Raw genomic sequence first — 23,811 nt, forward strand, 5'->3', positions numbered from 1 at the left:
TACAAACTTAAGGCACTAACTACAAAGGACCAGGTTAACACCCACAACATGGCCTGCTTATTTTATAAAGTAAAAGATAAGCAGAAAGGGGAAGGGAAAAAAAAAAAAAAAACCAACCCTAAGAATCCCTAGGAAGGCAAAGAAACCATTGTGCTGGAGATTTGGGAGACAGGAAATTACAGAGTTGTACATTCTCTCACACATAATACCTAAGGACTGAAACCTGCTTAAAACTCTTAAGACACAACTTCTGAAGTGCTTTTCTCTGGGGATTCTGATCCTAAAGATTTCAAAAATCCAGGAAAGAGCAGTAAGACCTAATAAAATAATAACTGTCTAGACTTACCCTAATACATAGGGAACAAGGAAACTAATTTTCAATAGCTAATTAATTGTTCCTTTAATAAGGTTTTCTTCCCCCTAAAAAAACCCCGCGATACTAGCTATATGGGGAGTATCTGATCTCATTTCCCTACAATTAAATTCAAATTTTACATTATTTATTTATTTATTTGTTTTTTTGAAAGAGTGAGGGAGGGGGAGAGGGAGAGGGAGAGAACCTTAAGCAGGCTCCACGCTCAGTACAGAGCCCCCCCTGTGGGGCTCAATCTTACAACCCTGAGATCATGACCTAAGCGGAAAAAAATCAAGAGTCAGAACCTTAACCAACTGAGCCACCCAGGATCTCCTAGAAGTCAAATTTTAATCCCCACTTAGTACAACTAATTAATGGTACATTTTCTTTCCATTATTTTAAGTGAAGATTACTTTTACGGTATTAATTTCTAAAAACCAAAAGATAGAAAAATCACAAATCCACTGTCAGGCACTTCAAACACAGCATCAAACATTTTCACCTGGGCCGCTACTGTTAGGAGTTAGTTGGACAGTTAGGTGGTCAGGGTCCCCAAAAAGAAGATACAGAGTCAGGACAGCTAAGATCAAGTATCCGTGACATCCTGGTTCTGCAGCTTAGACTGGACAGCACTGACATTCCATTTTGCAGCCTCTGCAGAAATGATTTCTGCAAAACGACCCAAAATAAGACAACTACCACAAAGCACTGGTCAGTATCATGGGCAAGGGACAGTGAAGACATAAGCCTCCACATTCAGTAAGAGAAAAAGACCATCAACACAAAACATTAACCTAATAGCTAGACAAATACTTGGCCCAAGCCCTGACTGGCACCACTCAGCACACCCTGATTACTTAAGAAGGTTCCGCAAAAGAGGTCATAAAAACCCCTGAACTTAGGACTTCCAGGGGCAACCCACCCGGGTCCCTCCTCCCTCTCTGGGAACTTTACACTCTTGTTCAATAACCTTTGCTTTGCTGCCCACCAGTATTTGTCGGTCTACCTCTTCATTCTTGGAAGTGGCATGGCCAAGAACCATGGGCATTATGGGGATACAAATCCTGTAACACACATTATCAGAGGGACAGAGGTGCTGAGCAGAATGGAGCAAGAGAGAGCACAGAAAGGAGAGTTGTGTAAGTAAATGGAAGAAACAAGGAAGAGGGACTAAGGTCAGCAAAGCAAACTTCGGCAGGGTGAGGGGAGAATGGATTGAAAAGCAAACTACCTGTGGCTAAAATCACCTCCAAATAACTTATTTCAAATAGCATTTCTTAGCCACGTCAACTGGGGAAACTAAGGGAAGCAGCCGGTGGCGCATGCGACTCTTGATCTCACCATTTGTGGGTCTGAGCCCCACACTGGGTGTAGAGAATACTTACAAATAAAATCCTTAAAAAATAAAATGATTAAATAATAAAATAAAAGTAAAGTCCTTTCTGCTTTATGGAAGTATCATTTCCATAAATTGTTATGGCTATCTTTTGCCCAATTATCAAAAGCACCTAGAACTGATTAAAACCTCAGGACAGTAAAATCAGACGAGAGACCAAAGTTCACTAGAACACTATTACTACCAGCATTAGTCTCTCTTGAGTTAGTTGTTGTTTTTTTTTTTTTCCCCAGGCTCTCGAAACCTCGAGTAAACAAATCCAACAGCCAGTGAAAACTGACACACCCAGAAACTCCCAGTGAGAAACATTTACTTCATAGTTCACAACAGACGTCCTATTCCATCTACAGGTGGCCTTGCCTGGAGCTAAAGGTCGAAAGAAAACACTCCCCTACACCTTCACACTTATGGGGGGAAAAGGGGGAGGACAAAGAAACCACACAGGCTTCAAGGCAAGGCCAGGAACACAGGAACTCTCCTCTCAGTGGTGTATACATGCCACACCTTCTGATGTTCCTAAGACTGTTTCCTTTTGGCTCCTTAACTAACTAGAGGAAAATCTCATCTACAGTTCTAGATTTCTTAAAATCAGACATACACAGGGACGCCTGGATGGCTCAGTCAGTTGGGCACCTGCCTTCATTCAGCTCAGGTCATGATCCCAGGATTGAGCCTCGCATCGGGAATCCCTGCTCAGCGGGAAGTCTGTTTCTCCCTCTGCCGGCCACTCCCCCTGATAGTTCTCTCTCTCTCCCTCTGACACAAATACAGAAATAAAATCTTTAAAAAAAAAAAAAAAAAAATCAGACATACAGAATGCCAGAGCTAAAGAAGTCTTCAAGATTAGTAACGTCTTTATCCGTGACCTGACCAGCAGTCCCCGCCCTTAGCACTTTTCCCTTCACTCCCACTGGCCAGAACAAACCTCCTCTGAAGGCCCTGTCCAGGCTTCTCAGCTAACCCTCACCGCAGGAAGTCAGTCTGCTCAAAGAAACCTACGATGGCAGTTTCTGAGGATGCCTCCAACTGCTTCCTAATGGAGTTTCTGAGAAATAAAGTCTCACTCCAGACATCTCTGAGGACATGTTAGGTATCAGTAATACATATTTCCAAGGTATTTTCGGAAGGAGGAAATTGCTGAGCTTTCAGCAAATCACATCTACACATACTGGCAGAAATGACAATATGGCATATATAAAAAAGGGAATTGCTCTAATTTCTCTCTGCCTCACTGACATATTTCGTAAGTATCCATGCAGAATTAGTCACTATAGGGGCACTTGGGTGGCTCAGTGGGTTGAAGCCTCTGCCTTCGGCTCAGGTCATGATCCCAGGGCTGGGGGATCGAGCCCCACATCAGGCTCTCTGCTCAGCGGGGAGCCTGCTTCCTCCTCTCTCTCTGCCTGCCTCTCTGCCTACCTGCAATCTCTGTCAAATAAGTAAGATCTTAAAAAAAAAAAAAAAAGAATTAGTCACTATAATTTGCTAGGCTGTTACTCATGTAAACACTTTGAACATAGCAGCTGCCACCATTCCAAAACACCCCTCTTGACCCAAGACAGCAAGCACCCTAAGTAGCAGTGCCCTCCTCCAAAATGATAACCAGGAATATAAAGGGGGAGGAATGGTTCTCTTTTGCAAAGACCAAGTTCTTTCTGCATGATTCCTTTAGAAGCCATTTCTTTTCAATGCCTAGATACACTTCTTGCAAATGGAAATCTGAGGGGTGCCTGGGTGGCTCAGGCGTTTGCCTCATTTTTTTTTTTTTTAAGATTTTACTTATTTATTTGAGAGACAGAGAGAGAAAGCGCAAGTGAAGGGAGGAGCAGAGGAGGAGGGACAAGCAGACTCCAAGCTGCTTGGAGCCCGATGCAGAGCTGAATATCACAATCCTGAGATTGGACCTGAGCAAGAAACAAGAGTCCGACACTTAACGGACTGAGCCACCCAGGTACCCCAGTGTCTGACTCTTGATTTGACTCAGGTCATGATCTCAGGGTTATGAGATCAAGCCCCATGTCGGGCTTGGTGCAGAGTCTGCTTGAGATTCTCCCTCTCCCTCTGCCCCTCCCCCTGCTTGAGAATGCACCCCCAACAAAATGAATGAATGAATGAATCAGTCAATCAATCTATCATTTTGCAGTAAAACAATTTCCACTTAACATAGCACCTTTTTTAAAAAATCATAGCACCTTCTTAAATTCTGAGTAAAACATGAGGGCACAACTCTTGCAACATATACAAACAGTAATTTTAAGAACACAGTTTCACAAAGCACTAAAGGTCAGGTTGAGACAGAAACCTGTTATAAAAAAAAAAGCAAATGTCCAATATTTTACCACTTACCCACTCTTCGACATTGGGGGGTTGTTCATCATAAACATGTTCTTTGTCCCACAAAATATTTGACTTGTCATACCGATCCATCTTTCCTCGGGTTTTCACGGCAAAGAAAATTATTAAAGCAAAAGCCACAATAACCATGAACCCCAGTACAATGGCAATTGCCTAAAAAGAGATTAAAGATATTGACAGTTAGATTTTAATTGTTTACTTTATCTTAATCCAGTAAAAACCTAAGGCCCTACACTACATATCTGTGGTTTAACAGATATAAAACCGAAACACTCACATTTCAGAAATATAAATGTTGGCCCAGGCTAGGTGGGCTGAGGCTAACAACACACGCAGCTTGATTCAATACTCAGAAAAGGCTTCAAGTTAGGCACTATCATCATTCCATTTTAAGTGACAGAACTCTAGGTCCAAAGCTCGAGTGCCAAGTGGCCTTATTTTTATTAACAGATGAAAATGGCCAGTAAATTAACTCAATCATCAGTATCCTTCTAAAGGGCTTGAAAATTGTGACTCTCAGAAATAGCTTTAGATACATAAGCATGTTTATAATCTCGTTCATAACACATACTGGGCAAATGTTTTTACACTGAATGTAAATTCCAGTCCATAGAGGATCTACCTTACCATAAAGTATGCAGACATGATTTAACCAAGCTACAAATTAGAGAAAATGGATGAGTGATTCATGTAGTCTGGCAGGTGGTTTCTGCTGGAAATCTTTTGTGTACTTGCAAGAAAGGGCCCCGTGACAAGGAAACTCCCACCCTGACAGTTCTCCCAGTGTCTGGTAAGTCTGTTAAGTGGTCCACTGGCCTGGAGAAATTTGAAACTGAGGCAGGTACCAGGCCCCTGGCCTAGATTCTGCTCACTGTAACAGGGGGGTCTCTGTGTAGCCATGATACCCTTTTTCAGTGAATACAGGTTTGGGGCACTCAAAGGACTAAGAGAGATGGGGTGTGGTAAGGCAGGAGTACCAACCCTCAGCCCTGTTTACCACAGGTAACATCTGAATGCCAACAACAAATCTGCTGAAATTCAGAGGGAAAACATTTCAGTCTTCAAAATAATGGTAGTTAATGGAAATAATCTAACCCCAAAGGAGTGACTCATTCAGGTAAAAGAGTAAGAATTCCTGATTCAGTTTAAGGACGGGGGCAGGGAAAAAAAAACAGGGAAAAAAAGATTAGAAATCCAATATGAGGGGCGCCTGGGTGGCTCAGGGGGTTGAGCCTCTGCCTTCCGCTCAGGTCATGATCTCGGGGTCCTGGGATCGAGCCCCGCATCGGGCTCTCTGCTCGGCAGGGAGCCTACTTCCTCCTCTCTGTCTCTCTCTCTGCCTACTTGTGATCTCTCTCTGTCAAATAAATAAATAAAATCTTAAAAAAAAAAAATCCATCATGACAAAGATCAGCAACCTCATACCTATTCGCATGGGTAGAATCAAAGAGACAAAACAGTGCTGGTGAGAATGTGTACAAAACAGAATCCTCACACATTTCTGGTAAATGTAAAACAGTCCAACCAGTCTGGAGGACAGTCTGGCAGCTCCTCAAAAGCTTAAGCACAGACACACTGTAAGACCCAGCAATTCTATCCCTAGGCATACACCCAAGAGAAACTGAAACATGGGTTCACGCAAGAACTTGTCCACAAGTGGTCAGAGCATTATTCATAACAGCCAAAACACACATAGCCCAAATGCCCATCAATTGCTGAACGGATAAGTAAGATATGCTATAGCCATACAATGGAATATTATTCCACAATAAAAAGGAATTGATATGACATTCATGAATCGTGAAAACATTAATGTGAAATGAAAGAAGCCAATCATGGGGGTACCTGGATGGCTTGGTCAGGGGGGAGCATGTGACTCTTGATCTTGGGGTTGTAAACTTGAGGCCCACAATGAGAGCACAGATTACTTAAATAAAACTTCAAAAAAAAAGAAAATAAGAAAAAAGAAAGAAGCCAATCATAAAATACCACATATTGTATGATTTTGTATATATGAAATATCCAGAATAGGCAAATGTATAGAATAAGATTAGCGGTCACCTAGATCTGGGAAGGGTTAGAGAAAAAAGTTACCGCTAATGCGTATGGGGTTTTTGTTGAGGCTATTGAAAGTTCTAAAACTGATGATGGTGATGGATGCAGAACTCTGAATATACTTAGATTACTGAACCAAACTTTAAGTGAATGAATTATATGGTATGTTAATAGTATCTTTTTTTAAAGATTTTATTTATTTATTTGACACAGAGAGAGAGATCACAAGTAGGCAGAGAGGCAGGCAGAGAAGAGAGGGGGAAGGAAGCTCCCTGCTGAGCAGAGAGCCTGATGCGGGGTTTGATCCCAGGACCCTGAGATCACGACCTGAGCCGAAGACAGAGGCTTAACCCACTGAGCCACCCAGGCGCCCCTGTTAATAGTATCGTAATAATGACACCCAGCCCCTCTCCAGATTCTGATCTAAATACAAGTGACGCCTTGTCAGCAATATTTTTTCAAAGTTCCCCCAAGTGATTCTATTAAGCATCCCGAGAGCCTCTACCCAAAGCCTCTACCCAAAGCCAGGACAAAAACCATCCATACCTCTTGGGGATCCACCACACAGTAGTGATACAAATACTGATCCATGTAGATCCCAGTAGTTGTAGACGCATAATACTGGTTGCAGAGGGCATATATCTGTGTACTGTATATAGACCCAGAAGCCTGGGCAGTTGGGTTGACTCCCATTATGTAGACAATGGTGGCGATAAACATCATGACACCCAGGATAGCACTCAGTATTATGACGGTCAAGTAGTATCTTCTTGTCCTAGATATGTCAGATCGTATAACGCTGGTAACAAATACCACCAATGCGGCAATGAAACAAAAGGCCGCCATGGCCAGGAGGAAGCCCTTTGCTGCTCTTGGATCGGTGTAGCCTCCATAGCCATAACCATAATTATAACCATACGCATAGCCACCTCCGTAGCTACCAAAGCCACTGCTATAAGGGTAGCCTAGTCCGCCACCCAGTAAGCCAGTTCCATAGCCTCGATCCCAGGCAAGTGTGGAGGCAACACAGGCAAATATGGCGATGCACATCACAATAACGAGCATAGACAAAATCCGAATGACTCCTGGAGGAGAGGTCCATTTGTAGAAGTGAAGAATTTCATCTTCTGGGTAGAAAGAGTACGCCGGCTGAGAGAGCATGGGTCGGACGTGCATGTCTCCACCATAGACATCATTACTTGGTGCATAATGATTGGGCTTGCTGAAATGCACATGAAAACACTTTCAAGTTAATACCATTTGGAGGGAGCAGAAAGAACACAGAATGTACATGGAATAATTTAAACCAGCTACTGGCCAAAAAAAAAAGAAATTAACCTGTTAGTACTACCTCACTACAATGGGACACTTTATGTTCTCCAAATTCAAATGTCGACATCTTTTTTTTTTTTTTTAACATTTTTATTTATTTGACAGACAGATCACAAATAGGCAGAGAGGCAGGCAGAGAGAGAGAGGAGGAGGAGGCAGGCTTCCCGCTGAGCAGAGAGCCCGATGTGAGGCCCGATCCCAGGACCCTGGGATCATGACCCAAGCCGAAGGCAGAGCCTTTAACCACTGAGCTACCCAGGCGCCCCAAATGTCGACATCTTAAGTCCCAATGTAATGGTATTAGAAGTGTGGCTTAACTAGATTCTGAGCTAGAGTGCTCATGAATGGGAACAGTGCCTTCACAAAGGAGATCCCAGGAACGGTCTTGCCCCTTCTACCGTGTGAGGATACAAGCAGTCGGCAGTCTGGGGTGCCTGGGTGACTCAGGGGGTGGGGGTCTAAAGAAGTCCACAGTCTGCAACCCAGAAGAGAACGTTCCCTAGAACCTGACCACACTGGTACCTTATCTTGGACTTCCAGTCTTTAAAACTGTGAGTGAGTGTGTGAGTGAGTAAGAAGGAGGAAGGAAGGAAGGAAGGAAGGAAGGAAAAGAAAAGGAAAGAAAGAAAGACAGAAAGAAAGAAATAAATGGAGGGAGGGAGGAAAGAAGGAGAAAAGAAAGAGAAGAGAAGAAAGGAGGGAAGGAAGGAAGGAAAGAAAGAAATGAAGGGAGGGAGGGAGGAAGGAAGGAAAAGAAAAGAAAGAAAAGAGAGAGAAAGGAAGGAAGGAAGGAAAATAAATAAATAAATAAATAAATAAATAAATAAATGGAGGGAGGGAGGGAGGGAGGGAGGGAGAAATGGAAGGAAGGAAGGATGGAAGGAAGGAATTCATGTTGTTTACATGCTACCCAGTGTGTGGTCCTTTTTATAGCACCCTGAAGCTACTGAGACACCTGAAGACACTGAGACACCTTGACTGAACAGTGAAGGTTTCTGTGTATCAGAATCACCTGGAGGGCTTGTTGAAACATAGATTGTTGGTCTCCAACCCCAAGTTGCTGATTCGGCAAATCTGGGGCAGGACAAGTTTCCAGATGCCGCTGCTGCTGCCAGTCTGGGAACCATACATTGAGAACGACTGCTCTAAGTTCTATAGACTAGAGGTTCTCGAATTTTCTACCTATGAGAATCACCTGGGGGAATCTGTAGAATGCCCAGATGAAGCACTCCATCTCCAGTAAAACTGTAACCCCTGGGGAGGGGACCCAGGCAGTTCGGAACAATGATGTGAGACCAGTGCATTCAGATACAACACCTACAGTGGCCCACGCAGTGTCACATCCAATTTCTGGCAGCCTCACTCTCTTACCTGAGAAAGCACATTCATTCATTTATTCACATGACAGCTATTTCCTGGAGCTGCTGGGCTGGTGTGGTGGGGGCACTGTGCTAAGTACTGACGATACAACAATCAACGCAAGTGTCTCAACCCAGCCCCCCAACCCAGGTTAGTCTCTTTGAAGGCAGTAAGACATTAAACAAATCACTACATGATCTCCAGTTAGTTATGGTAAGAGCTACAAGATATATCGGATATTCACTGAGGGCTCATCAGGGTGATGCCTATTAACTTGTCAACTCTAGTGGCATAATCATAAACTCACTGGAGACAGATACGTTGATGTGTGGCATGCAGAATCTAAGAAATGTGGGTTCCGGGCAGAGCAGAATTCAATTCCCAAACTGACCTCACCCTCTTTGGTTTTTGCCATTATTTCCTTGGTCAGATTCTCTCTTTCCAAAGCAAGACATCCTACAACTGGGTGCTGCCAACCACAAGAATTCAAGGAAAAGGAGAAACTGGAAAGAACTCTCACATGCTGGTCTTTGAAAATGTCACATGAAAATTCCGTAACTCATTCTACTTGGTTATTTGGGATGTCTCTATCTGGATTTGTCACGAACAGTGTAGCCATGGGCATCCTGAACATGTGTCCTCACACATACAAGTACTTCTTTTTCTACGGTATATATCCAGGAGAATTTTTGAGTCAATTTTTTTTTTTACCTTCCACTCTGAGACAACATCGAGGTGTTTTCCAAAATGATTACAGCACTTTTTAAAATGATTCTATCATTTAAAATCCCACTGACACTGTAACATTCAGAGAAGCATTGTTTATGAGATCCTGAAACTGGAAAATAGTCCAAATATCTACCTAGAGAGGAACAGGTACCTGTAACATAGCCACAGACAGAAAGCTACAGAGATGATGAGCTAATACAGCAGCCACTGGCCACATGATTTACTGAACACCTGACATATACCTTGTCCAAACTGAGATGTGCTATTAAGTATAAAATACTTAGTAATTCTAGTATAAAAAAAGAAATGCAGGGGTTCCCGGGTGGCTCAGTCAGTTAAGCATCAGACTCTTGGTTTCAACTCAGGTCATGATCTCAGGGTCATGAGATCAAGCCCCATGTTGGGCTCTGCACTGAGCAGGGAGCCTGCTTAAGATTCTCTATCCTCGGGGTGCCTGGGTGGCTCAGCTGGTTAAGCCACCGCCTTTGGCTCGGGTCACGGCCCGAGTCCTGGGATCGAGTCCCACATGGGGCTTCCTCTGCTCTGTGGGGAGCCTGCTTCTCCCTCTCCCTTTCCCCCTGCTTGTGCTCTCTTTCTCTCTCTGTCAAATAAATAAATAAAATCTTTAAAAAAAAAAAAAAAAAAAAGATTCTCTATCCTTTGTCCTCTGCCCCACCCCCCACCACTCATGTTCCCTCTCTCTTTCTCTCTCTCAAAAGAAGAAAGAAAAAAGAAATTCAACACCACCTAGAGAGAACCCTAATATTAACTATGTATTTTGGGTGACAATGATTTGTCAGTTAAAGTTCATCAATTTTAACACATGTACCACCCTGGTGGAGGTGATACTGATAATGGGATAGGCAACACATGTATAACGGAGGGGGCATATGGGAAATCTTTGTACTTCCCTCTTAGAGTTTTGCTGTGAATACAAAACTGCTCTAAAAAAAAAAAAAAAATAACGATTATTTTAAAAAAGGAATATAAAGTACCCCATGAGTCAGTGTTTACACTACATACTGAAATACTTTAAATACATTAGGTTAAGTGAAAAATTAAATATTATATAAAATCAGTATAATTATTAAAATAAGTTTGTTTTTAATTGGTTAGAAGAAAAAATTACACATATGGTTCATGTTTGTTTATTTTTATTTATTTATTTTAAAGAGAGAGGGTATGGGGGGGCAGGCAGGGAGCAGACAGAGAGGGAGAAGCAGACTCCCCACTGAGCAGGGAGCCCAACGCAAGGCTCAATCCCAGGACTCCAAGATCATGACCTTAACCAACTGAGACACCCGGGCACCCCTCACATTTTATTTCTATGGTAGTCCTTTGAAGCAAAGAAAGTTTAATAACGAAGTAAAACTGAAATGTATTGTTTACGATAAAACAGTAAAAAAAAAAAAAAGAAAAGAAAATGAAAATGAAAGAGCAAGTGATAACCATATGTAAGAACAGCAGTTTCCAGGGAAAGGTGGGGACACATAGAAGGGCTTGGAGGTGTTCTATTCTTGACCTATATGATGATCTTGCTTTGACTTTATTCATTGTTTCATATACATGTCCTATGCTGTTTTCTATGTGTGCGTTATATTTCATCAATGTTTACAAAAGCAACACAAAATAAATCTCGGGTTCATGGAGCACTACTCAATTACTATCTTTTCTAGCATAACGTAAGGACCACATCTTCATGAACAACTGTGTCCCTACAATGCTCAGGTATTAATCAAGAGGCAATGTAACAGGAGCACAACTCCTACCACAGCTATCGAAGAGCTGAGGCTACAAACTACTTAAAGGAAAAAAATCTCTGCAACAAATTTAAAAATTTTCACTGTTAAATTTCCAAATGACTAGGGATGCCAAGAACCCTTAACTTCGCTTCTTATTTTATATAATGGCAAGAAGCACTCTTAAAACTGACAACGTGGGGGCACCTGGGTGGCTCAGTGGGTTAAAGTCTCTGCCTTCAACGCAGGTCATGATCCCAGGGTCCTGGAATCGAGCCCCGCATGAGGCTCTCTGCTCAGTGGGGAGCCTGCTTCCCCTTCTCTCTCTCTGCCTGCCTCTCTGACTACTTGTGATCTCTGACTGTCAAATAAATAAATAAAATCTTTAAAAAACGAACAAAAAAAACCCCTGACAATTGGAGGGCCTCTGGGTAGCACAGTTAGTTAGGCAACTGCCTTCAGCTCAGGTTCCAGAGTCCAGGATCAAGTCCCACATTGGGCTCCCAGCTCCACGGGGAGTCTGCTTCTCTCTCTGACCTTCTCCCCTCTCATGCTCCCTCTTTCAAATAAATAAATAAAATCTTTAAAAAAAATAAGTAAAAAAAAAAAAAAAAAACCTGACAATGTGGAAAACATTGTCAAGTCAAAGAATCAGTTACAGAGGACCACATACTGCGTGATAACATGCACAGGAAAGGTGAAAAATGGACAAATCTAGAAACAGAGAGATTCGTGACTGCCTAGTACCAGGAAGGTGGAGGGTGGGTGGGGGTGATAAGTGAGTGGTAACTGGCAGTGGTTTCTTTGCGGAGGGGGTGATGAAAATGTTCTTAAATTGATGTGGTGATGGCCGCACAGCTCTGTGACTATACTAAAACCCCTGAAGGGTACATTCTAAATGGGTGAATTGCACCGTGTATGACCACTATCTCAAAAAAGTATGAATTAAAGAATCGACAACAAGTCAGGGTTAGGATCAGTCACCTCAACGAAGCATTAATACAGAAGCTTCATACCATCTGTGATAAAACAAAAAGGAATAAAGAGACCCAAAAGTATCAGCCTAGACTATACAGAAGCAAACAACAGCAACAGGTGACAGCAGTTGCCTCTGCAGAGAAACACCGGCATCCTGGAAGTTAAGCTTCAGGGGGAAACTCACTTCCGCTTTACACCCTTTGTTTCCATCTAAATTTACAAACACACATTATTTTGCTATTCTTAACAGCAAACACTTAACAGATCAAAGTTTCACCTATATATATTTTTTACACGTGACAGACTTAACAAAAAGAAAAAAAAAGTGAAGCATTACTCACAATTCATCTGGTCTGTACGGAGGTGGACTTTCAAAAGGCCGCGACGACATGGCTGATGTCACTGATCACCTGCTCTTCAGGCACTGCCCCGCAGCTCCCCAGAATAAGCCGATCTGAGCAACGTAAGGAGGGTAATGGCATTACTGCTGAGCTCAGAGTTTCCTTGATTGCTAAGAAACCTAATGATACCAATCTCAAATAACTCCACACACCATGATTATTCCTCTTGTCCTTCTCACCGCCATCCTTACCTCCTTACATACCATTAATTCCTTGAGTACAGGGAATCAATAAGCATAGAACTACTCCGCCTGGTGGTCCTCACAGTACCAAGCACCATGCTCTGCACATCACTGGCAAATAAATTCTAACTTTAGGGGCGCCTGGGTGGCTCAGTGGGTTAAAGCCTCTGCCTTCAGCTCAGGTCATGATCCCAGGGTCCTGGGATTGAGCCCCACATCGGCTCTCTGCTCGGCAGGGAGCCTGCTTCCTCCTCTCTGTCTCTGCCTGCCTCTCTGCCCACTTGGGATCTCTGTCTGTCAAATAAAAAAAATTTTAAAATAAATAAATAAATAAATAAATCTTAAAAAAATAAATCCTAACTTTTTAAAAAAATATATTTTATTTATTTATTTGATAGAGATCACAAGGAGGCAGAGAGGCAGGCAGAGAAAGAGAGGGAAGCAGGCTCCCCGCAGAGCAGAGAGCCTGATGTGGGGCTCAATCCCAGGACCCTGGGACCATGACCTGAGCGGAAGACAGAGGCTTTAACCCACTGAGCCACCCAAGCGCCCCAGAAATCCTAACTTTAATTTCTAAGTTGTAGTCATAAAAAATTCACAAAGTTTTGGGGCACCTGGGTGGCTCAGTGGGTTGGGCCGCTGCCTTCGGCTCAGGTCATGATCTCAGGGTCCTGGGATCGAGTACCGCATCAGGCTCTCTGCTCAGCAGGGAGCCTGCTTCCCTCTCTCTCTCTCTCTGCCTGCCTCTCCATCTACTTGTGATTTCTGTCAAATAAATACATAAAATCTTTAAAAAAAAAATTCACAAAGTTTTTACAGCATAGGTTAAAAAAAAAAAAAGGTATTTTCCAAACCGTTCCTTCGAAGAACAAGAAACGTAAAAAATAAGAAAATTTCTTAAAATGTATTTACTGTTGTTGTTGTTGTTGTTTTTAAGTTTGAGTAACACCATTTTTTTTTAATTTTTATTTTTTGAGAGAGAGCAAGCGAGTACAGGCATGAGTAGTGGGAGGGGTAGAGGGAGGGGAAAAGAGAGAATCTCAAGGAAACTCCGTACTGAATGCAGAACCTGACATGGGGCTCAATCTCACCACCCTGAGAGCATGACCCTGAGATTATGACATGAGCAGAAATCAAGAGTCTGATGCTTAATCAACTGACTGAGCCACCCAGGCACCCCAATCAACAAGTAATTATTAAGTGCCTACCCTATACTATGGGAGTCTGTAGAAGTACTAGAGAAGGTCAAAGACAAAGAAAAAAAGCAACTACAACAGGCAGTTATTTAGTTATCAGGGATGACTATGTGATCAAGTGCAGGGCAGGGATAAGCAGAGGAGAAAGACCAAGACTTAAAGAAGAGGAGGAAGAAGCTGGGGGTGGGGGAGTGGGCAAGGAAGATCACTTGAGCAAGAGCTACAATCCAAGTATATCAAACTAAGTATTTTTTCCTTTTAAAATAAAGTATGCCGAAAAAAGGTATTATGTTAGGTAAATAAATTCAAATTCTCTAAATTCTGTTCCTTAGAATCAGTGGCAACTATCCTCCACATCCTTATGGACAGTCAATTCCAAATTTTCAAAATAAGATGTCGCCCAAATGTATATAAAACCTCAAAGATGGAAATATGTTGACTTGTTAGGAACACCAAGACAATTAGCGTGATTTTTCCAACACAGTGAGGGAAGACAGGTTCTTTAGTTTATTAAAAACAAAACAAAAAACTGTATTACTGAGTATTAACATACCCAAAAAAATGCGCAAATCTTTAAGTGTACAGAGCTCTGGAACTAACTGATGTTCAAAAAAAGAACATTTAAAAAAAAAAAAAAAACTGAATTTAAACACTATTAGGGGCAACCTGAGTGGCTCAGACTGTTAAGCAACCCACTCTTTATTTCCACGGCTCAGGTTGGGACAGCGGGGTCCTGAGATGGAGCCCCTAGGGAGCCTCGGCTCTCAACACAGGGTCTGCTGGAGATTCTCCCTCTGCCCCTCCCCCCCACTCATGAGTGCAAGGGCATGCACTTGCTCTCTGATTAATAAATCAATTTGGGGACGCCTGGGTGGCTCAGCCATTAGGTGTCTGTCTGCCTTCTGCTCGGGTCATGGTCCTGGGATCAAGCCCCATAACTGGCTCCCTGCTCAGTGGCAGGAAGCCTGCTTCTCCCTCTCCCATTCCTGTTGCTTATATTCCCTCTCTTCCTGTGTCTCTCTCTGTCAAATAAATAAATAAAATCTTAATTTTTTTAAAAATTTTATTTATTTGACAGAGAGAAAGGGCACAAGTAGACAGAGCGGTAAACGGAGGGAGAAAGAGGCTTCCTGCCAGCAAGAAGCCTGATGCGGGACTCGATCCCAAGACCGTGGAATCATGACCTGAGCCGAAGGCAGACGCTTAACTCACTGCCTTCTGCTGAGGTCATGATCCCAGGGTCATGGGATTGAGCCCCACATCGTGCTCTCTGCTCAGCAGGGAGCCTGCTTCCATCTCTCTCTGCCTGCCTCTCTGCCTACTTGTGATCTCTACCTGTCAAATAAACAAATAAATAATCTTAAAAAGAAAAAAGATAAACTGAATTTAAACACTATTAAATGTAGGACTCCAATTCTGAAGCTGAATGTCAAATACTAACAAATGTTATCTTAGCCCTTTTATAGCTATGGCTCACACATTCAAGACTATGCCAAAAAATTCCAGGCTCCATGGTATTTTTTTTTTAAGATTTTATTTATTTATTTGAGAGAGAAAGAATAAGCGACAGCATGAGAAGGGGTAGGGTCAGAAGGAGAAGCTGACTCGCCACTGAGCAGGGAGCCCAATGTGGGACTCGATCCCAGGATTCCAGGATCATGACCTGAGCTGAAGGCAGTGGCTTAACCAACTGAGCCACCCAGAAGCCCTCAATGGTAGTTTTTTAAGTCATCTCTACACCCAACATGGGGCTTGAATTCACAACTCCAAGATCAAGAGTCGCATGCTCCACTGATTGAGCCAGCCAGCGGCCCCTCCATGGTAGTTTTCAGGAATTCTAAATTAATCCAGACTCAGGCTAAAGTTTAAATTTTGTCAAAAAACCAGATACCAAAACCTCTTTCCACCGTGCTATTTCAGGAATTCAGAGTTTAGTTATCAGCCTCCTCTATTACCAAAGATTTTATATTGTGTAGCAAGTAATTTTAGGAAGTTTATCAAGAACAAGGCACGCCATATTGACTTCAATTCATTTTTTTAGAAGGTTACCAAACTGGCAGATGAAGCCCAAGAATCACAGACACTCCTCTGGAACTGAAAAATGGAATGTAAATATGATAAAAGAACAGACCATTCATGATCCCAGCCTCCTGGGACTGACTCCTACACGTGGGGCTTTTTGCTCAGCAGGAAGCTTGCTTCTCCCTCTGTCTGCCATTCCCCCTGCTTTCGCTCCTGTTTGCTAGCTCTGTCACTCTGACAAATGAAATCCTAAAAACAAAACACAAAAAAACCTGGACCATTTATGCCCACCTAAAGGGAAGGTGCTTTGGTGACCACAGATGAGGTGGGCAAGCTTATCCAGATTTACAGCTGACAAAACACTGGAAAGGATAACCAACCCACTGGCTTCAAGTATATCAAATTCTCCGCAGGGCCAGACTGACGGATTAAAACAAACCTGGCGGTTTTAAAGGCTCACTGTGAGAGGACAAATTCTACTTCTCTTCCTTGAACCTCACTACCCTACACTGCCGAAGGGCAGGGAATAAGCCTGACCTCTAGGCTGGAATAATTAAGATAATATATTAAGGAAGATGAGCAAAAGCATTCACAGCAAGGTGGTTATCTTGAAAGTGAGACATTCCAGTGTTCAGGCACTTGGGTACATTGTATTCATTTTCAAATACTGGTGGCACAAATAAATCATGTTACGAAAGGAGGCTCAATTTTTTTTTTTTTAAAGATTTTATTTATTTATTTATTTGACAGAGAGAAATCACAAGTAGATGGAGAGGCAGGCAGAGAGAGAGAGAGAGGGAAGCAGGCTCCCTGCCGAGCAGAGAGCCCGATGCGGGACTCGATCCCAGGACCCTGAGATCATGACCTGAGCCGAAGGCAGCGGCTTAACCCACTGAGCCACCCAGGCGCCCCAGGAGGCTCAATTTTTTAAAAGGCATTTCCTTGGTGAGAATTTCAACAAACTTAACAACTTATCCCAAACTCTGGCAGTGTTCCCAGACAGTGCTTCCATCTAGGAATGCTACACTTTATTATTATTATTATTTTAAGATTTTTATTTATTTGATAGAAAGATCACAAGTAGGCAAGAGAGGCAGGCAGAGAGAGAGAGAGGGAAGCAGGCTCCCTGCTGAGCAGAGAGCCCGATGGGGGACTTGATCCCAGGACCCTGGGACCATGACCTGAGCCGAAGGCAGAGGCTTTAACCCACTGAGCCCCCAGGCCCCCCAGAATGCTACACTTTAAAAATAAACCTGTATAATCATAAAATCTGTGCATCATGTGTCCCAACTAGGTGCCTCCCTGGAGGTGACTGACTGTTCAAGAACTAGAAAAACCCGGGCGCCTGGGTGGCTCAGTGGGTTGGGCCGCTGCCTTCGGCTCAGGTCATGATCTCAGGGTCCTGGGATCGAGTCCCGCATCAGGCTCTCTGCTCCGCAGGGAGCCTGCTTCCCTCTCTCTCTCTCTCTGCCTGCCTCTCCAACTACTTGTGATTTCTCTCTGTCAAATAAATAAATAAAATCTTTAAAAAAAAAAGAACTAGAAAAACCCGGCTCCTGGGTGGCTTAGTTGGTTATTAAGTGACTGTCATAATCCTGGAATCCCCAGATCAAGTCCCGCACTGGACTCCCTGCTGAGCACGGAGTCTGCTTCTCCCTTTAACACTCCCCCCTCTCATGGTCTCCATCGCAAATAAATAAATAAAATCCTAAAAAGAAATTAAAAAGAACTAGAAAAACCATGTCTTAAGACAACTGATTGGAAAAACAGGAAATGTCTGGCCTGGTCAAACCAACACTTAGAAGGACCACTACAGCAACCTTCACGTATCTGCAGAGCTGTCTTTGTAGTCCTAGAAACCATTCTTTGAAGAAAAGATACCACAGGATCAGATTTCATGTCAATGTTAGGAAGCCTCTCCCTCACCCTGACTTCACACACCCTTCAAAAATAACAAATAACAATTTTTATCTCAAGCCATGTATGCAAACCTTCAACTGTTTGATATCTGGGGAGGCTGAACTGAAGGAACTCTAATGTCTCCTTCAAGGCAGTCTGGGACATGCTTTCAGGATACAGCCACAGGGGAAAAAAAAAAAAAAAGAAAAGAAAAGAAAAAATCAACAAGAGACTGTTACTCAAACCCCAGCGGGACAACGTTAACATTATCTGCTCCATAAATGTATGTTGAGTGAAGGATAAAATAAAAGGAATGAAGAGGATACAGGATCCAGCCTAAGAGGCTCAGTGGCCAAGGTCACAGTGCCCGAACCAAGCAGATGATAGGGACATAAGTCAAAAAGACTAATTAAAGTCAGGAGCAAAAAGGAAACAGCAGACTCTTACTAAATACGTAAGGTTGACTGAAGTTAAAATATTAAAAAGTTCTTCCCTTGAAAATGTTCTTTTTTTTCCCCTGAAGATTTTATTTATTTATTTGACAGGCAGAGAATACAGTAGGCAGAGAGGCAGGAAGAAAGAGGAGGAAGCAGTCTTCCTGCTGAGCAGAGAGCCCGATAGGGGACTTGATCCCAGGACCCTGAGATCATGACCTGACCCAAAGGCAGAGGCTTAACCCACTGGCCACCCAGGAGCCCCGCCCCTTGAAAATGTTTCCTGGCTAAAGCTGTCCTAATAGAAGTCCAAGCTAAAACAAAGAATTTTCTTCTTCCTGAAAACGCTATGTCCCTGAATAATTCTTTAAAGCAATGGTCAGTAAAAGATAAAATTTATCATATCTAAGGAGAGCCTATTCCTTTTCAATCACATGCAGCAACAGTTAATTTGTCTTTATGAAGTTTTTTAAAAGTTGTGGCTGGTACAAAATTTTCTATTTATATTTTGGCACATAATTAGTAAGTTGTCTAAAATTTTAAAATTAGGCAGATTTTAGGGAGCCTGGGTGGCTCAGTGGGTTAAACCCTCTGCCTTTGGGTCAGGTCATGATCTCAGGGTCCTGGGATCAAGCCCCACACTGGGCTCTCTGCTCAGCGGGGAGCCTGCTTCCCCTCTCTCTCTGCCTGCCTCTCTGCCTACCTGTGATCTCTGTCTGTCAAATAAAATCTTAAAAAAAAAAAAATTAGGCAGATTTTGCAACAGATGAGCTCTGTATCGGTAACTGTATTTCAGATAAGCTCTCCAGATGATTCTTAAGCACACCACGTGTTTCCAGCATCGCTGCCTAGATTAAAGGAGTCAATCCCAGGAGGGCCTTGGTCTTGGCATTTCCTGTCTATAATGGGCAGGAACCAGATGTTCAGATCTCACATCAAATATCCCCTCCTCAGAGGTGCCCTCCTGGAAGTCACCCACTTCATCCACCAAATCGTGTTTTTTCAGAACAAACCTCCTCTACTAATTATTATTTTTTCTTTCTTTCTTTCTTTTTTAATTTCTTAAACTGCCACCATCTCCGCCCCAACTGGAATACCAGCTTTTCTGTCTTGACCATCAATCACTCTTCCTGATCCCCGATACAAAGTGTTGTGTGATCAGTCAACATACAATTTATAAAACCCAACAGCTCATATTACAGTTGGGATTTCAATACAGCTGTGAATGTCTGTAAGTTCCTCACAATGCTAGCACTCAGTAAATACCATCCTTTAGTTTCGACCAAATTAGTTAAGTGCTTACAATCTGGAGGAGAGAAGAGAGTCAAACACATAACCATGAGGACATCATCTGGTAGTCTGTTGAAAAGCGGAATTCCAGGCCCACATCTGCCCAATGAATCTGAATCTATCTTAATAAGATCCCCAGGTGATTCATACCACAATCAAGGTTAGGAACCATGGGGTTAGGGGGCAGGGCAAGCCAAGAGGCTAAAACAAAAGTGTTAATAAAAATCCTCAGGGTCTTTTCACCCCAGTATTTCCATAAATAATAACCTGGATGAAAAAAAAAAAAAAACCGCTAAGGACTCTAATCAAGGAAGCCTTTAAATGCAACTGCCTTCTGGCAGTCTCCTGGGCAGGTGAAAGATTTTATATCAATTAATTTGTGTGGTCAAAAGTAATCTTTGTTATTTTGAAAGGATAGTAATTCCAATTATCTTTAAAAGAAAACAGGAAGTTTACCATCACAGCAAACAAGAGGTGGAAATATTCTATGAGACCAGAGCAGCTAGTCAAAAGTAGAGTGATCCAGAAAACCCCCAAATCCTTCTGGTGCAGGAGTATCAAGGGCTGCTGCTTTTCTGGTATACCCTCCCGGATTAGCCAAAGCAGTTTTCAAGCCACACCATTTGTAATGTTTCCCCTACCTCCGTTTTCCCTTTGAAATGAAGTTCTAATCTACCTTTTAGAGTTGTCAGTATCACCAAACGATAACAAAGAACAAAACTCTTGGCACAGTGTCGGGCTCTCAGTCAGGAGGCACTGCCCACCGTTTCCTTGAAATCTCTCCCTCCTCCTCTCCATCACTGAACCACGGTGGCACTAATAACTAAATAAATGCAAAAACAAACAAACAAACAAACTACACAGAAGTGTTGCTTTGAGGAGACAGCTATTACTGTGGCTCCACCATTTACTATTCTAAAACACCAGAAAGAGAAAACAAAGATTCATTTGTATCGAGCAAAAGCAACACGGCTATACTGGGAATGGGCAGCTTGAGAAATCCACCTGCGCCTAGAAAGGACTAGTTTGCTGTTCCACCAAGCATCACCAGAAGTGCCTTCATGGGAAGGTTTCTCTTTTCCAGGGATCCCAATAATACACCTATTGTGCGTGAGGGTCACACACTAACCTGGCAGGCTGCCTCTGCCCCGCCCCGAGTCGTCTCCCAGGTGGGCAGTTTGCCCAGCCAGCCCCAGGGCCGGCCTGAGGATGCCGTGGCTTCTCGGGGCTATCGCTTCGCCTGGGACACAGGGGCTCGGAACTGCTCTTCCAGCCCCAAGGAGCAGAGGCCATTTTGGCCCCTCAACCCCGCTCTCCCCGCACACTTCCTCCGACGCAGGCAACATGTCGGCTGGCCCTGCCCCGTAGGTGTCTGAGCCCCGCGGCAGGTCCGCGTGGGTGCGCCCGGCCGGTCAGCGCCCGCGCGCGCCCAGCTGCGAAACCCCGGAGGCAGGTCCGCCCACCCGGCCGCGGCCTCTGGGTCACGGGTGAGAATCCGAAGCGTGAGCAGCTTCCCTCGAAGGCCAGCCTCGCTCGAAAATAAATCCCCGCCCCCAGGCTTGAATCGACGCGGGCTCGCACAGCTCCCCACGAACTGGACGCCACACGGCCGGCCGGCCCACCCCCGGCACTAAGGCAGCCGGCCCCCGCGCCTCCCCCGCCCCGCGACACCCGAGGGGTGGGTCGGGGAGAATCGATGAGGTCCTGCCCCAGCTCCGGGATCCCAGCCGCCCGGCCAGCGAGCAGGGCCCCCGGCTGCAGCCGTCAGGCTCAGGACCCCGGAGAAGCCGGGCGTGCGCCCCGTTCCCGACCACCTCCCAGCATCGCAGTCCCGAGGGCTGCACGCGGGACTCGGGAATCGCCCGCCCGCCCCCACCAAAGCGAAAAGGTGGGCGCGCCGCGGGGACGCAGGGAGAGCACTAAGCGTTTCCGCCTAAAAGAGCTGATCGGCCGCTCCAAGTGGCCCTTCGCCGAGGCAGCCTCCAAGTTAGACCAGCGCGGCTCCCCCGCCAGACCCGCTCCCTTGCGACTCCCGCCGGTCCCAGCCCAGAGCGAAACCGCCACCGAAACCAGCGTGGGGCGTCCTTCCCCGCGCCTCCCCTACCGGACCCGAGCCACGATCCCGCGCGGGGACTCTGAGGCTACCGTGCGCCCCCGGCGCCGCGCCCAACTCTCACCTACTCACGGCAGCCCCGCCGACCCTCCGAGGACCGCGGGAGCCCAAGGACGCGCTTACTTGGCGAGCGCACCTACCGGGAACTCGGCTAGGAATTCAGTCAGTCCCCTTCCACTCCTTCTCCTCCTCCTCCTCCTCCTCCTTCCCCTCGCCCCCACCCACCACCCGGGCCGTCCTGCCCCCGGGCATGCGCACCAACGCCAGGCCGGTGCAGGAGGTCCGCCGCCCCGCGCACGGCCAGCTCACCTGTTGCACCCGGCGCGGGCCCCTAGGTGCTCTGCCTGGAGTCCTGCAGGAGAAGGAGAAAGGGGGAGGAGGACGCCAGCGAGGAAGCGTGCTGTGGCCGTCCCCTCCCTCAGTGACCCATTCACCTGAAACTCGGATGGGAGGGGGAAGGGAGCGGTGGAGAAGGAGGCGGGAGGAACCAGCCCTTCTCCGCACACCCTTGCCGCGATCCCAGTTAAAGGAACAGCGCGGCCTTGGGGACCAAGCGTAGACGAGGCGCCCGGGCTCCGGGAAGGTGCGGGTGGCCCTGGCCCGCGCTCTGGCGCGCTCCGAACTCCGGAGGCTTCGGGTAGAGCAGAGTAGTTAGCGATCCCAGGCCAAGGGAGGTCTGGAGGGGACTGGCTGTTTGAAGAGGGTCCAAGGGTGCTCAGCCCTCCGACGCGAAATGCCCCTCCTTACCACTTTTCTGCTCCGAAAATTTGGTAAGATTTTGTTGGAAAGAAGCAGCCAGAAGTGGGAGATCTCAAAATTAAATTAAGGAACTGTTTCTGAATCTCTGGAGACAGACAAGAAGACCATTACTCAGAGAGGTTAAATGAAGGTGAGAGATGATAGATGTTCTTGTTGGTAAATTTGCCATGAAAATAAAGTTCACACTGTTGTATCCATTATTAATAACTCAACGTCGTTTGCCGCGCCCCGAGATTTAAACTATTTTTTTAAAGATTTTATTTATTTATTTGACAGAGAGAGATCACAAGCAGGCTGAGAGGCAGGCAGGCAGAGAGGAGGAAGCAGGCTCCCTGCTGAGCAGAGAGCCCGATGCGGGCCTCGATCCCAGGACCCTGAGATTATGACCTGAGCCGAAGGCAGCGGCTTAACCCACTGAGCCACCCAGGCGCCCGAGATTTAAACAATTTAATATTCTCTTGGATGGGGGCGGGGGAGCCTAGTTCTGTGTGCTGTATTGTATTTCGTGATCTGTAGGTTAATTCCAAAGGAGTGTTCACTTAGGAAAATTCATAGTCTAACACATAGCATTGTGTATCTTTTTATATAGTATATTAATATATTTTTAAATTGTACTCTACATTCCTCAAAATGTTAAAAATAGAATTACCTATTATCCAGCAATTACACTGCTAGGTATTTACCCACGGGATATAAAAATAGAGATTCAAAGGGATACATGCCCCCGCCCCCCATGTTATAGAAGCATTATCAAGAATAGCCAAGGGGGACGCCTGGGTGGCTCAGTTGGTTGGGCAGCTGCCTTCGGCTCGGGTCATGATCCCAGCGTCCTGGGATCGAGTCCCGCATCGGGCTCCTTGCTCGGCAGGGAGCCTGCTTCTCCCTCTGCCTCTGCCTGCCTCTCTGTCTGCCTGTGCTCACTCTCTCCCCCTCTCTCTCTGACAAATAAATAAATAAAATCTTAAAAAAAAAAAAAAAAGAATAGCCAAGGGGCGCCTGGGTGGCTCAGGTCATGATCTCAGGGTCCTACGCATCGGGCTCTCTGCTCAGCAGGAAGCCTGCTTCCCTCTCTCTCTCTCTGCCTGCCTCTCCATCTACTTGTGATTTCTGTCTGTCAAATAAATAAATAAAATCTTTAAAAAAAAAAGAATAGCCAAACTATGGAAAGGTCCAAATGTCCATAGGTCCATACACTGATGAATGGATGAAATAGATGT

At 44.8% G+C, this 23,811-nt stretch overlaps 1 protein-coding gene across 4 annotated transcripts in view; it reads right to left on the reverse strand.

Annotated features, from left to right (window-relative positions):
* Positions 1–22,269, reverse strand: part of OCLN (occludin) — a 64,098-nt gene extending 41,829 nt beyond the window's left edge. The window contains exons 1-4 of one of the 4 annotated variants that reach the window (XM_044267600.1): positions 22,145–22,269; positions 12,640–12,752; positions 6,708–7,383; positions 4,098–4,259 (exon numbers count right to left, since the gene is read on the reverse strand). In XM_044267600.1, coding sequence (XP_044123535.1) covers positions 4,098–4,259; positions 6,708–7,383; positions 12,640–12,689 — 888 coding nt within the window. In that variant the 5' untranslated portion in view covers positions 12,690–12,752; positions 22,145–22,269. Of the gene's footprint in view, positions 1–4,097; positions 4,260–6,707; positions 7,384–12,639; positions 12,753–21,899; positions 22,036–22,144 lie in introns of those variants that run through there. The other 3 variants (XM_044267591.1, XM_044267616.1, XM_044267606.1) reach the window with 3 other exon arrangements.
* Positions 22,270–23,811: the final 1,542 nt, after the last annotated feature.

Source organism: Neovison vison, chromosome 1 (genome assembly GCF_020171115.1).
Source record: "Neovison vison isolate M4711 chromosome 1, ASM_NN_V1, whole genome shotgun sequence".
NCBI lineage: Eukaryota > Metazoa > Chordata > Mammalia > Carnivora > Mustelidae > Neogale > Neogale vison.